General features: G+C 35.7%; 2 protein-coding genes across 2 annotated transcripts; one reads left to right on the top strand and one right to left on the bottom strand.

Annotated features, from left to right (window-relative positions):
• Positions 1–1,281: 1,281 nt before the first annotated feature.
• On the top strand, positions 1,282–6,579 carry LOC112758365 (AT-hook motif nuclear-localized protein 14). The gene is made up of 6 exons (XM_025807024.3): positions 1,282–1,934; positions 3,270–3,322; positions 4,217–4,348; positions 5,112–5,264; positions 5,693–5,981; positions 6,060–6,579. The coding sequence occupies exons 1-6, from the start codon at positions 1,475–1,477 to the stop codon at positions 6,122–6,124; spliced, it is 1,152 nt and encodes a 383-aa protein (XP_025662809.1). The 5' UTR covers positions 1,282–1,474; the 3' UTR covers positions 6,125–6,579.
• Positions 6,580–9,822: 3,243 nt separating this feature from the next.
• Positions 9,823–10,239, bottom strand: LOC140180037 (uncharacterized). Its single transcript, XM_072220420.1, has one exon. The coding sequence runs from the start codon at positions 10,237–10,239 to the stop codon at positions 9,823–9,825; it is 417 nt and encodes a 138-aa protein (XP_072076521.1).
• Positions 10,240–15,708: the final 5,469 nt, after the last annotated feature.

Genomic DNA, 15,708 nt, shown 5'->3' with positions numbered 1-15,708 from the left:
AATGATGTTGACAAGAGGGGGAGACTGTACTCTTTTTTCCTTGGTCAGGTTTTTTTTCCATTGGATTTTCTTGACAAGGTTTTTAATGAGGCAGTTCCCATCATAAAGGATATTGTACTCTTTTTCCTTCACTAAGATTTTTCCCACAGGGTTTTCTTTTAGTAAGGTTTTAACGAGGCAATAATCCTAAATGGTCATCCAAGGGGGAGTGTTGAGATAAGGATGTGGATGACCACGTTGGACTGTGCAATATTAACTATAAGCGGTGCTTTGTTTCCCTATGATAGACTTTATATTAATGAAGTTTGAAAAGGGGAATCTTGGACAAGTATAAATAGAGCATGAGTTTGTGATAGTACGTACACATAACTACTAATAATAAAACATTCTTTACTCTCTCTATTTTACTATTTTCTCTCTTATATACTTTACTACAATATTAGTAAATACATCTATTATATTGTGATAATAATTATAGTAGATATTACTATTAGGATTATATAATTATACCTCTTATTTTATATTTGTTATATCTTTCTTATTTATTTATTTTACAACAATTGTCAGCTAATATTTTCGTTGACAAAATAGCATTTTACAAAAAAACAACAGTAAATGCTCAACTCGATTTTCGTTTATTTTTTACAAAAAATAAGGCGCTTTTTGTTAAAAAAGAAAAAGAGACATTTCGGTTATTAACTTTTTCATTTTATAAAATGCGATTTTTTTGTTACAAAGTTTGTTAAATAGTAACGAAAATTAGTTTTGTGAGAATTTTATTTGTATTTGTGAGATTTTAAACTATCCATAAAATTCTTTTTAATAATATAATTAACTATAATTACTAACTATTAATTAAATCAAAAAAATAAATTTAATTGTTATATATTATTAATATAAAAAATTATACAAATAACTAATTATATGTTAATATTATCATATTAATAAAAATATTTTTTTTTAAATTTTCTAATTAAAAAATATTTAAATATATAAATCTAGTTATTATCTTGTAAAACCTTTATACTTTACGGTTAATACAATTGAAGAAATATCGGGTCGGATAGGAACCAAATCCGAATGAATTCGGATCGTAACATTGTAATTTGACATGTCAGTGTCAGTTCTTCTCACTGCTTCTTTGTCACCCATACAAATACCCACGTCTGACCCCTTTCCCATAATAAATAAATAAATTTATAAAAAAAAGGAGCAGATATAACGAAGGGTCAAAACTCAAAAAGTATCAAACAAAAACACCAATCCGACGGTTGAAAACCCACCATTCTTCATAGATAACACCGATAAAGTATTTTTTGTTGGTTAGAAAAAAACACAATTTCTTTTTTTAAAAAAATAAAATAATTTCGCAGTGGCTGCCCTCGCAGCACCACACTGACACACACCCACGTTTCTCCCTTCTTTACTCCAACAAATTAAAAAAAAGAAAAAAGAAAAAACTAAAAAAAAAAAAATGGAACCTAATGACAACCAACTCAGCTCCTACTTCCACCAACAACAACAACAGCACCACCACCAGCAACAGCATCACCACCAGCAGCACCACCAGAGCGCCGCCGCGCCCTCCGGCGTGGGAGCCACGACGGCGGTTTCGCCGACCAACGGCCTTTTAGGGAACACCGATGGGGCCCACTCGCACATGTTGTACCCTCACACGGTGCCGTCGGCGGTGTCGTCGCAGCTGGTGGAGCCACCGGCGAAGAGGAAGAGAGGTCGGCCTCGCAAGTACGGTACTCCCGAGCAAGCCCTCGCTGCGAAGAAAGCCTCTACGACGTCATCTTCCGCCGCTCACTCCTTCTCCCCAACCTCCTCTTCCTCCGCCGCAAAGAAATCCCTTCCTCACCAGCCTCGTGCCTTGGGTGGTTCCTCGTTTCCTTCCTCCTCTTCCAAGAAATCGCACTCCTTTGGTTTAGGTCAGCTTCTCTAATTCGATTTTCCTCTCTGTTGCTTTGTTATTTTACCAATTCGTAGGGTTTCTATTTGCGATTTCGTTAGCAAATGAGGGATTTCTATTGTGTTAGTTAGGTGGATGAGCTTAATTTAAAGTTTGGATTTTTTTTTTTGGCCCTGCATGTTGTTTGTTCGACGTGTTGGGCATATACCTCTGAAAAAGCATTGCTTTTAAGTTTTAAGAGCTGCTTCTTATTCTAAGTTTCTGGTGGTTAATTGAATATTCTTCTTTTATGGTTCATAATTGAATTGGTCTTGGTCATTGTTTAACCATTTATTTTTATTAAAATAAAATGCATTATTGCTTTGAGTTCTGAGTTCTCATTTGGTGCTTTTTGGAATATATTATTATTCTATTGCATGACCAAATTTTTTATGCCTGGCTGGTCAACAGAAATTGGCAACTGATGATCCTTCTTAGCAGTATTGTATTGAAATGTTAGTACTAAAAATTTTAACTCTGCTTAATATTAATTTTCTTGGATACACCGCAACAGAAATGATATGCTTCCTGCGAAACATGATCAGTCTTATGGAAAAAGACTGATTAGTAGTGTTCATACCACTGTATTTCTTGCTGTCTGTTTTGTGCACATAGCATTTCATTTTTTTCACTTCAAAAGTCGAAGAGTAAGAAATAATAGTTTGTGCTTTAGCAACTTAAACAATATTCAGTAAAATAGTGAACATTTTCTTTTTCCTATATTGGCTTCATCTTAAATAATTTTTTAACAGTTAACAGTATAGAAGTGGTTCACAATGAGTGAATTTAGCCACAGATAGTGCTAGCCTTGATCTAAGTAAGGAAAGCATGAATTATAGGTGTTAATGGCAGTGAATGCCTTCTGATTTCAAGTGTAATGGAGTTCATATGTTTGCTGGTGTATGCTACTATGTTATGCTTTTGTTTTCAATTTCGCATGCAGAGTCAGATTTTACCTTGGCCTTTTTGCCCACTCCATGGGTGGTTTATTAGATTCAGTGGAGAAACTTATATTTAATAACTTGTGTGAAATGCCATTTATTCAGTTTCGAGGTTGTGCAGCTTATTGCTACTAATTTGTTAACAAAGTCAAGTTTGTGGTTTATGCCATCAATGTTGAAAATTTATGAAAATTCCATACAAAAATTTGGCATTCACTTATTTCTTTTGCAATTATTTCGTGTTTCCTCAAGAGTAGTGGGTGAAAGTAAACTGTGAATCCATCACACCATCTTACAAACTAAACAATGGTATTGAGTGCATGGTAGAGTCTAGACTTTTATTTTGATGCTTCTGTTGTCAATGGGTGATGCAGGCAATGCAGGACAAGGCTTCACTCCGCATGTCATTGCTGTAGCTGCTGGTGAGGTATGCATCATTCTCAGTCCCGGAACATTTGTTTCTTGAATTTTAGATTTCTGTATCTGCTTGCTGCACATGGTGAGTATGTAACCTGTGATTATAGCAGACAAAATTGGAGCCCCATAGGTTTAATAAGCTTATATACATCTAGGCACATCTTGCCTGACAACCCTTGGTGCACAATGCGCATAGATACCAACCATGTTGTATGTACTATCCAGTGACTAGGCTCACCATTATAGTTGGATTTCTTTCTATTCTCCACACTCCTTCCTTCTCCCTAAAGGAAGGGAGAAAAGAGAAAATCTTAGCTCTCCCTTAGTCTTATCACCATGGTTATTCCTACTGAGATTTCAATTGGAGAACTGATCTTTCTTATCAATCACCAGTGTCTCATAGAGACTCAACTTTTTTCATGTGACTTCCTATGTTTATGTTTTATTGCTGATTTTAGCCTTGTAAAATGATAGTTTCTTGGTAGATTAAGTTTTAAATGAGTAGTGAGTTGATGGGAGGAGATTTGATTAAATAATGTGGCAATGTCTCTTGTAATTGAGAGGGTGTATTGGGAGGGGGCATTCTACTGGAACTCAGGAACCCTTTCTTTAGGGGACACGCATCACAGCTCACAACTGGTCTATTGACAATTGATTGCAAAGTTAACCAGGTTACACATGCTTAATGGGGCCATCAATGGATCCAGGTGAGGCACAATTGGTGTGCCTAATAGCTACAGCTAACCTTTGACTGAATGATGTGAATAGTCACAGGGTTTAATTAATCTGTCTTGATTTATAACCTATGTCCCATTTTTTCTCCTTCCATTTTCCTAATTTTATTAAGTTCATTTTTACTCTGTTCTGTGATGCTTCCATAATTACTTGAACATGTAATCAACAGGATGTTGGCCAAAAAATTATGTTATTTATGCAACAAAGTAAGCGTGAGATGTGCATTTTGTCTGCATCTGGTTCCATATCCAATGCCTCTCTTCGTCAGCCAGCAACCTCAGGAGGCAACGTTACATATGAGGTAAAATATTGAGCACTGTAATTTTGTCACAGATCCCTGTACTTCAAATGATCTTCGAAAGGAAATGCAACCATTGCAACCTTTAAAATCTGATTTCAGTTTCATTATGCAAATGGCTCAAAATCTTCTTTGTTCTCTTTTGATTTTTTCATTTTGTTCAATATTTTTACTATTGTGACTAAATTAGGTGATTAAATTTTGCACATTTGAACTGATCTCTAATAGAAATGGCAAGGCTTTTTTCTCCCTCAATATTTTCTCAATGTTCTCAATCATCCTATTTCTTTCTCCATTTTTAGTTATGCATACACATGCATGTGTTTATGGGTTGTTTGTATAAATGCAAGAGCTATGGAGAAATTTATCTGATGTTCAGAGTAGTCTCATTTTATGTTGATAGCTCTTGCACCCACTTCCTGTTAGAAACTTGGTCTTCACTCTTTAATTACCTTAAAGAGTACAGATAACAAGAAGAGCCTCGATTGAAACTCTGTATATTAGGTCTTGAATAATAACTTTTAAAGTTAGTGCCAATGAAGCAGTAGTTATAGTACTATCATGTTCCTACATTATCACTAAATTATTAAGATATTGATTTGTACATGCATAATTACTGAATATGTGATTAAATTGATCTTTACTATTTAATTGCTTTTCTTAATTGAAAAGGCTGTCTTTTCATTTTTGATTTTCATATTTCAGTCCCTCATAGTACATTTATCTCAGCTTTACTATATTTAAGTATTTCTTGCTTTAATATCAGGGTCGGTTTGATATTATTTCTCTTACTGGTTCCTATGTTCGTAATGAACTTGGAAATCGATCTGGTGGTCTGAGTGTATGCTTATCTAATACTGATGGGCAAATAATTGGTGGTGGAGTTGGTGGACCCCTTAAAGCGGCTGGTCCAGTTCAGGTAATTTCAGGACTATGGATGAACTTTGTAGGTGGGATATACAAGATTTTGTTTCTTCGCCTTACATCTTTCTTTTCTTTTACCTTTATCAGTATCTTCATCCTTTCTTTTTAAAGAACTTGCATCCGTGAGTGTTGAAACATACTCTTCTTCGCATGTTTGCATCTATTCTCAGAACAGAAATGTGATTGTGCTTTTTAGTGAGAGAGGAGGAGGAGAAAGCGCCCGTGGGGGGACAACATCTACGGTTGTCCTTGGTTAGAATAAAGATAAAGATATAGGAGAAAATGTTAGAATGAAAAACAAAAATATATGCGTTGTCAAATTTCAACCTTTATTACTTTTGTGCGTACTATTTCCTCTACTACCAAGCAGTCTGATATGAAATACTCCATGAAGTCACTTTTGTTAAATGGTATTCACTTCAGGTTATTGTCGGTACATTTTTTGTTGACTCCAAGAAGGATAGTGGTCCTGGTGCAAAAGGTGATGCCTCTGCTAGTAAGTTGCCGTCACCAGTTGGTGACTCGGTATCAAGCTTAGGTTACCGCCCAGTTGACTCTACTAGTGGAAATCCAATCCGGGGAAATGAAGAGCATCAAACTATGGGGGGAAGTCATTACATGATTCAACAGCTTGGTTTGCACATGACGCCTCCCCGGTCAACAGACTGGGGAAGCCATCCGGAATCAAGAAATTCCGGCTATGAGATGACAGGTATGAACCCCAGAGGTGTCAGCAAAACCTACACACTTTCCTTTTCTGTGGTTTAAGGCAGACATTTCCTGTGTGCAGGAAGAACAGGTCCGGGGGCCCACCAATCTCCAGAGAACGGGGGCTATGACCAGATCACTGATTGAGATGACACATGGATTTAGAAGCGCCGATGTATGATATCTCTACATATACCAGCACATGTTGTCAAGTGGTGCCATTTATAGTATTTGCCATCATCCACTGAGGACCGTGGCTTCTGAGAAATAATACTCAACTCAGCTCATGCTTTGTCCTTAATATGTTCTACCATGGTGGTGATCATGTATTTAAAAATGAAAATCAGGGTTGCTGGCTAATACCTACCTCTTCAATTTTTGCGGGCCTGTTAGCTTTTGCTACACCAGAACAAATAAGGTTAGATATGTGCTGCTTCTTAGATTAGTTTCTTCGCTATACTTTCATTCCAATTGCAATCTTGCATGTTGTTCAAAATTCTGTTCGAGCATATATTATTGTTGTTATTATTATTATTATTATTATTGTAGTTCATCATTGAATAAGCCTTTTTGGAAAGTAATGAGTCCTCCTTTTCCCTTCTTGATTCTATTGTTCAAAACCCCTTATCTTTCCTTCCCTTTTCCACCGATATAAAATGTCAAAAACATTGCTTGAAATGCGTGGAAACCATACAAGGATCCTTGAGAGGGGTTTGTTTTTGGCCTACTAAGGCTGCTGCCAGAGTTTGTGACAAACATTGAATGTTTGAGATGTATCTATAAATCAATTGTAATTTCCAATGTTGGCCAAATTCAAAAACATAATTTAATGTATTTTGAAATGATGAAATTAAATACTTTTTAGGATAACCTCAATTATTTGAAAATAAAAAATGTATCTTGAAATCATATAAATGTTTAATTGATTATGAAATTAGACATAAATATAATTTGTTTATCGATGCACTGTTAGAAAGCAAAGCACGTGATGACCTTTGAAATATTGCGACTATTTTGTAACTTTTGGTGGTTTGAACTTTGAAGAACGTTGGAACAATAGTGGTGATATCTTATCTGTTGACGTATGGATTGATTCCACGTGCCCATAGCGATTGGCATTTGGCAATGATGAGATAATAGTTATCGGCAATGTGTGGTGGTTTTCTAGCGGGCGCCGGCGGGGCTAGTAAAGATAAGGAAACATAATTTAGGCTAGTAAAGATAAGGAAACATAATTTAGACGTAAATATCAAATCGGTATCCGAAAGATTTTGACGGTGACAAAATGGTACCTGACTTTTATTATTGTAGGGGTGTTCATGGATCAGACTCGATTCGCATATCCGTGGTATTTATCTAAATTCGATCCGAAAATTGCGGATATGGATCTAATCTGCAAGGCTATTGGATCGGATCTTATCCGTACACTAATAGGATCGGATTATGAATTTTGTGTAGGTATCCACATATCCGCGTATCTGCAAAAATAAAGAAATAAATAAGTAAATTTTTTTTATATTTTATTTCAACTAATAATTATTATATATGTTATATTATTTTAATTTATTATTTAAAAAAATATGTTTAATATTATTTTAAGAGTAAACATATTTAAAAGAATAGAAAAAATAAATTTTATTGATATTTTTTAATAAAAATAAGCTTTTAAAAATATTTTTGTATTTTGCGAATATATTCGATAATCGAATCGAATTGGATCCAAACATTAAAACTGCGGATATTGGATCCAATCTAACCCGATAATTTTAGTGCATATCAGATCGAAATTTTGGTCATATCCGATCCACGTTCACTCCTAGTTATTGACAAAATAGTTCTCTGGAAAATTTTAAAATTTGACAAAATCATCCAACTGTGAAAAGATGACGTCACACAGAAAATGTCGATGTGGCCGTCAGAAGAAAGCTCCGATGGTGGCAAGAGCTTCGGCGACGGCCACATCTGCCCTTTTTCGTTCACTGTGACGTCATCTTTTCACGGTTAGGTGATTTTGTCAAATTTTAAAATTTTTTGGGACTATTTTGTTAATAACAAAAGTCAGATACCATTTTATCAGTGTAAAAATTTTTTGGGTATAAATTTGAGATTTACCTCTTTCATAGAAACTAATTAGTTTTGGATGAAATCAAACTATTTTTAAAGATGATTTTTTATTGAATTGATTTTAGGTTTAAATTTGTTCAAATACTAGTGTTAAATCCGTGCGATGCACGGACTTATATTTAAATTTGACATGGTAAATCAAAAATAATATTTTATAATCATAAATTTTTCGAGTTTAGTATAACACTATCATCGTCATTATATAATAAACGTACTGAATATACTGTTTTATCTTTATTCAAAGTAAAATGCAAATGGAAGAGTTTGAAGTCTATAATATTCTTGAACCATACGAAGGGAGACATGAAAAAATAAAAACATATATAACTGTAATAATAGCATGGCAATTTTACATTAAATTTTATATCAAAAGGCTAATAAAAATTTATCAATAACCTAGTATCTTACTAACTTTATTAGAAAAGCAATTTACATATGATGTTGTGCTCCCTGTTATACAGTTCATCTCAAATATAAAAACAGAGTTATAGATAAATTAGTTATATCTACAGTAAATATTTGTACACTTGTGTAAATCATAACATGCTAATAAAATGAAAATAATATTATTCTTACCTAAATATTATTAAAAACTTCTTTGAACACGACATTTGTTGTTGATGACTTTGGATTGCCGTATTCGTCCAGAATTAAAATCCTGAGGTCACTGCGACTCTTAACTCTTGACAAAACAACATAAAGTTGTTCATGGGTGAACACTGATTTTGGCAAGTAAAGTCCTACATGTGATAATGATTGACCCTGACTCTTGTTAATGGTCATTGCAAAGCATACTGTTAATGGAATTGCCTCCGTTGAAACTTAAATGGCAATCCTGAATCTGAAGGAATCAAGTTCATTCTTGGAATGTACACTTTATCTCCAATATTTTTACCAGTCACTACAGTCGCTCCAATTATGTTGTTGCCAAGTTCGTTAACTATTAATCTTGTCCCGTTGCATAAACCTGAAGTCTGGTCTATGTTTCGCAGTAACATTACAGTGACTCCTGGCTTCAAAGTCAACTTGTGATTGGATAGTTCCGAATATTTGATGTCATTTAGAAACTCTGGTGTGAACCACTTTTGTTGTACATCTTCATTCTCATCAACTTGACATGTTGTGTCAGAACTCAAATACTCATTTTTCATCCCTGAAAAGATTGTCAAGATGAAATCGTTTACCTTCTCGACACTCTCAAGCATGGGTGCAAAAATTGCCATACTCTAAAAATACCTGTAATTTGACATGTTTTGCAACAAATTTGGATATGCAAAGTCTACCAAATGAGAGAGAGGGTCATCAATAGTTGTAATCAACAGATCATCTGGAATTTCAACTTCTGATTCATCACCAACAACAGAACCAATATTTCCATTTCTAACATCAAGTATCCAATTAGCAAATCTCTTCATTTCTCCTTCATCTTGATCCGAAGAAGACATTAGAAACCTCATGTTCGTATGCAGTTTCAGAATCTTACAAAACGACCATAGATTGGATGAGTTAATAGCTGATGACAATATATTGTGTCTACACCCTTTTGGAATCACCAGAAGTATCTGTTTGAAATCACCTCCTAGAACAACAACCTTACCACCAAATGGTTGATGTGTCTTATGTTGATTGGTAACTGACATAAGATCCCTGAGCGTTCGATCAAGTGCTTCAAAGCACATTTTATTGAGCATTGGAGCTTCATCCCAAATTATTAAGCTACTTTAGATGAGCAGCTCAGCCTTCAAACTGCCATGCTTGATGTTGCAACTAGATTCATCAGTAATTGTAATGGGTATTGAAAATCTATAATGAACCGTTCTGACACCAGGTAGGAGTAAATACGTAATTCCACTGGATGCGATATTTAAAGCAATCTTTCCTCTAGACCGAATAGCAGAAGAAAGTCCATTCCAAATAAATGTTTTACCACACTCACCATGCCCATAAACGAAGTAAAAACCACCAGAGTCTGTAATAACAGCATTGAGTATCTCATCGAATATTAACCTTTGCTCATGAGTCATCTTTTGTTCCGTATATAAGTTTGTATGAGTCAACTCATTTGTGTCATATGCTAACTCCTCTTCTATTAGCTTATTATGAAAAAGGCAAACATCAGACATCTCAAGATATGGCATTGATTGATAGGTCTCAAAGATCTCGCATTGTTGTTGAGTATCTTCTCAATCTCAATAAGGCAGAGGTTTTTCAATTCGTCATCAGTCATGTTTAGTCCTAGCAAAAGCACATGATAGTTTTATAAAATATTTAATAAGTAATTCCAAAATAAAACTATTAATATTATTAATAAAAATAAAAATAATAAGAGAATACAATCTTGATATAAAAAAAAAGACATAGTAAAATACTTTGGTTTTTCAAAATTTTTCTCCTCTCATATAGTATTTCATCAGCTAATAATGTCCAAGTTGCATTTCAAACATGCTCTGCTTTGCTAATGCTATTAGATATCAGTAGCATCGCAAATAGTTTTCTCAATTAATGACCAGATGCAAGTTTAACTACCTCATTAATAGCTGCAATGAATTCCCTATCATCTAGGGATGGCAATGCCACCCGAACCCGCGGGTACCCCCTGCCCCTACCCGCTCGGGGCGGGTAATTATTTTTAGCGGGGCGGGTTCATGAGAGGGGCGGGGCGGGGTCGGGTTTAGGTAATACCCGCTCCTACCCGCCCCGCTATATATATAATATATATGATTTTAATATATAATATGTATAATATATGTAAAATAATTAGTAAATGATTAATAATATTGTATCATATTTAAATTTTTACTTTAATTTATATTATGTATGTGATAATAGTTATATAAATTTTGAAATTTAATTTTATTTATTGGATTTTAATAATTATAGGGGCGGGTAGGGGCGGCGCGGGTACCCGCAGGGACGGGTTAGGGTTCAATGTTTTACTACCCGCGGGTAGAAGTGGGGTGGGTTCTATGCGGGTTGTTGTACAGCGGGACGGGGTCGGGTAGAGCAAAAACCCGCCCCTACCTGCCCCGTTGCCACCCCTACTATCATCGCACAGTAGTCCCATGGAATAGCAAGCATCTTGGAAGCTAGAATATGTGAAGGTTGTGGTAGGCTTAGAGAAGGGGAGGTTGAATCTATGCCTTTCTTTTAAGTTTCTGAACTGACCCTTTCAAACGATATTTGAATTCTGATTCTGTTTGAACTCAGCAGCAGAAATTTATGAGACAATTTATTTTTGTCTCGTGAATATCAGAAAACAGAATAGTGCAAAGAAGAGAAAAGCTAACACCAGCATATATCCTGGTTTAGTTGCCTTGTGCTATGCAACCTACGTCCAGTCTCCTCCACAACAATGGAGGAATTTCCACTATAGTTAATAGTATTACATACACCAATTCCACAGGATTGACACAATCCTTTCACACTCAAGTTCTAACCTAACTTGACATTGGCTATGCTAATACCTAACTATTCACTCTTAGTGCTAACCCAACTAAGAAAGGGATACCTTACAGGTACAAGATACAAGACACAAGACACAGACATACCTAAAGAAATCAAAAAATAACTCTAGGCTTTTCTCTCAAGTGTATCACTTAGCCTTTTTCCACTCATGGCTTTTACTTGAGCTCTCTCAATATGCCTTTTCTCACAAGAAATTACAGAAAGATAAACATTGAAAAGTACATTACAATCTGTAAAACATGAAGGAGATTGACTTCATCAACAGCCTCTTTGCTATGTAATAGACCAGATTTGCTAGCCTTTAATTCAGTTCTTCATTCTGGCAGAATGCTCCTTTTACTAGGAAACACTGTCCAGTTAGATGAACTTCTTCAAAGAACACTTCTCAGAACAAAACCTCAATACTCTGGTTATCTCTCCTTGATTTCTGAATGAACATCAAACCTCTTTTATCTCCTTGCATGTTGCTGGGTTCTTCTTCCAAAATCAACTTCTTGAGCCTTGAGCTTCACCAACCCGCTGTCTCACTTTTTCCCATTAATCCTCACAATGAAAATTTTGCTTCTGACCTTCCAAGGTTGACCGAAAGCCATAAAACAGCAACCACAAAAATCTTCCAATGGCAAAACGGATTTGAGCCATTGATAAGCTACTTGGTCCCCAAGACTTCCTTGTGACCGTAGATATACAGCAGATTAGGACAGAAAACAACTTTCCCTTGTATGCCATTTTCAGACTTGCAGAGAGTTGGAAAGAAGAGAATAAGATCTGATGCATGAAAAAGGAAATGAGTTATCTTTAACCTTTACCTAAGCTTGATTTGGTTTGAAATGGATGATTAGACTTCTGCCTTTCAAGCTTGGTCTTTCTCTTTCTTTCTTCTCTCATGACTAGCTTAAGAACTAAGCTCTCTTTCTTACTTTTTCTGAGTTCTGTGATTTGACTGAGACAGAGAAAGAGAATGTTGATTTGGTGAAAGCAAGTGAGAGAAAATTGAAATCAATTCGGGCTTGGATCGGGTTCTACTCAAGTTCAGCCCGTTGGTGCTTTGCCTTTGCTTTTTTGAGGAATTGAGCTTGAGATGAACGACTTAGGCTTGTTTTATTTTCACTTACCATTCAGCCCACCAGCAGATATCTTTTGTTTAATGTTGGGCTGTTGCAACACTTATTTTGGTCTGCATCACTTATCCAAAATAATCAAAACTAATTGGGTGATTAGCCCACTAATCAAATGTTTGTCATCATCAATTACATTAATTAATTTCTTAACTCAACAATCTCCCCCTTGATGACAAACATTATTTAAGCAATAATCAAAAGAAAATGAATTTGAGTAAGGTTTAGAAACTCCTTTTGATTTTTGTCATTCGCTTTTATGTTGCTCCCCCTTTCCTTTTCAAGATTAGCTCCCCCTGGATTTATGCTCTTCTTTTCTTTCCTGTTTACATATGCTTATTTGGAACCACACAGATACTATATACTAACCAAAGATGCGGCAAACAGTGATGATTTTAATAGCCAAAACAGAGCATTAACACATCAGGGTCAAGGTCAAGACAACAACATATCATAAAGCAAGTTTCCAACATCATTCACAACAGTTCACAATATTTGCAAATCAAGATTATTAAAATCTGCAGCAGTCAAACAAAATCCACAAAAAACAGTAACAAAATCCACAAAAAATAGTAATAAAAAATAACTTTAGTCAATTTAGCATTCAGCATTCCAGCTATTGCACCTATTATTCCCCTTTTGTCATCAAGGGTGGATAATAAGCAAGATCAACAAAAACATCTACGTAAAACCTGCAGGAAGGTGTTAGAACATAGTTCAAAATATGGAGTAAATTAAAACTAAGTACAGCAGTAGTTAGGATATTACAGTCATCCAAGACAACAAAAGTAGTTCAAAAGTAGCAAAATAAGCAGAATTCATGAGACAAAAACAGCAGACAGCAGCAGCTTCAAGAAACAATCCTAGGCATCCGAACCATTTTCCTCTGAATCAACTTCTTCATCAGCATCAGTGGCAGGGTCTTCATCCTTTTGAAGGTTATCAATGAAAGTCATGAACACAGCCACTCTATCTCTTGACTTACGGAGGAAATTCTCGTGCTTGCTTGCTAGCTTCCTTTGCTCTTTGCTCATAGCAATCAAGTGATTAGATTGAGAGACAAACTCCTAACAACATCCTTGACAATATTTAGCAGGCCAGATTTCTGGCCAGTAGAGATGGAAGTACCCTCGATGGAAGGAGGAGGAGATACATCGGGAATGAACTCTTCATCATCATCATCATCATCATCTAGAACCACTCTCTCAAATCGAGTAGGTCTTTTTTGCTGTTTCACTGCACCACCTCCCTTTAGATATGAATGTTTATTTTCATAATCCTCATTGGTCAGGTCAACACCAAAATGCTCAAATATGCAAGTTAGAAACATGCCATAAGGAAGTGCTTTGTCTTTTTCACTCCTAACAGAGTCAAACATGTATCTAACCATCAAATATGCAAATGAAATTTCTATTTTGGTGAGAAGGGCATATAAAACAAGAGTTTCAATGTAGGAAACCCTTTGATATGAACCACTTTGAGGAAGTATGATGTGGTTGACGATTCTGTGCAACTGAGCACGTTCATATCCTAGGACTTTGTGAGTGGGTGTAATGCCATCATTCAAGGAGACATGTTCACAAATATTTGCCAAAACATCATTGTAAGAAACACCAACTCCTTCATCCCACTTAACCGAAACGTAAGCACAAGGCCCAACATCAGTATATTTCTAAGCTTCACTGATAGTTTCGTTATTTAACACTATGTCTCGGCCCTTTTACATATGAGTGAACAGTGCCTTCATGATATGTCATGTTGGCATAAAACTCTTTGACCAAAAGAGGATAAACTGGCTTTTTTATGTTAAAAAGATGATTCTAGTCCAGAAATTCCAAGTTTTCAACAAAAAGAAAGCCTTTCTTTTTCAAAGATAGTAAATCAGCAAGAAAAGAGGGGCATAAGATACGGTACCTAATAACGCCTTCATAAAAGTCATTGTTCATGGCAGACCTAAATCTAAAAGGATTATAGTTGGAGTGTGAGGTCATGAAATGGGATTTATGATCAAAAGGATCAATGTCAGGTTCTCTAACTGATTTAAGGGATAGACGAGGATTACCTCTCTGTGAACGCAAGGGAACAGACCTTGACCTAGGTTGTGTTGGCTCGGAGGGAGGTGTAGTCACGGCTGGCCGTTTCCCTTTCAAAGTGCTAGGCTTCGAAGATCCTGGTTTTGATGGAGGTTCCTTCGGAGGTTGAGAGTTTGGCGTCGACTTGGCCGAAGAAGGGATCCTTGAAGGGTTCTTGGTGCGAGCCATGGGATCGATTCTAGGAGGCGAAGTAGGAGGAGATGGAGATGGAGTGAAGGTTCTTCATCATTTTGTGGTTTCTGGCTTAAGAAGAGACAAAGAGTAATGGAGGTAGTGGAGGAAACCGAAGGGTTTGAGAAGGAGTTAAGGAGGGAAGAGAAGGATTATTGGTAACCGTACCCAAAAGAAAATTTCTTAAACCATGCAACTACATCACCTTGTGATATGACGTGAAAAGACATGACCTCACAAAAAAAAATTTTATTTGATTTTAAAATAAAATAGGAAATTAATTTTAAATTTTGAAAATTCTTTTTGAAAGAAAAAATTTAAATCAACCAGAAAGCCTTTTTGGACAAACATTATGAATCACACAAGCTAACAAAAACAAAAAAAAAACAATATGTAACATTCATATTGGGCCCAGAGGTGGTTTGAATTAAGGAAACACATAGGACCACCCATGATATGATTTTTGAGGTTGGCCCATATCAACTTTCACTTGCAACAATCCCAAAACACGCTGATTGAAGGGAAAATTCTTCATATGCCCAGAATTGTCTCATACCTGTTTATGAGACAAAAATTCTAACAAACATATCAGCAATTTTTAAACAATGAATCATAGCTCAGAATTCCTAGGCTAGTCCTAAGCATGCAGAATCTGTCCTAAGCAAGTGGTTTTGTGAAAATATCTGCTAATTGCTCTTCCGATGTAACAAATTGAATGCTAATATCCCCTTTTTGGACATGTTCTCTTATTGAATGAAAT

Source organism: Arachis hypogaea, chromosome 16 (genome assembly GCF_003086295.3).
Source record: "Arachis hypogaea cultivar Tifrunner chromosome 16, arahy.Tifrunner.gnm2.J5K5, whole genome shotgun sequence".
Lineage (NCBI taxonomy): Eukaryota > Viridiplantae > Streptophyta > Magnoliopsida > Fabales > Fabaceae > Arachis > Arachis hypogaea.
Note: the sequence above shows the minus strand (reverse complement) of the source record. Positions and strands in the feature narration are given on the sequence as shown.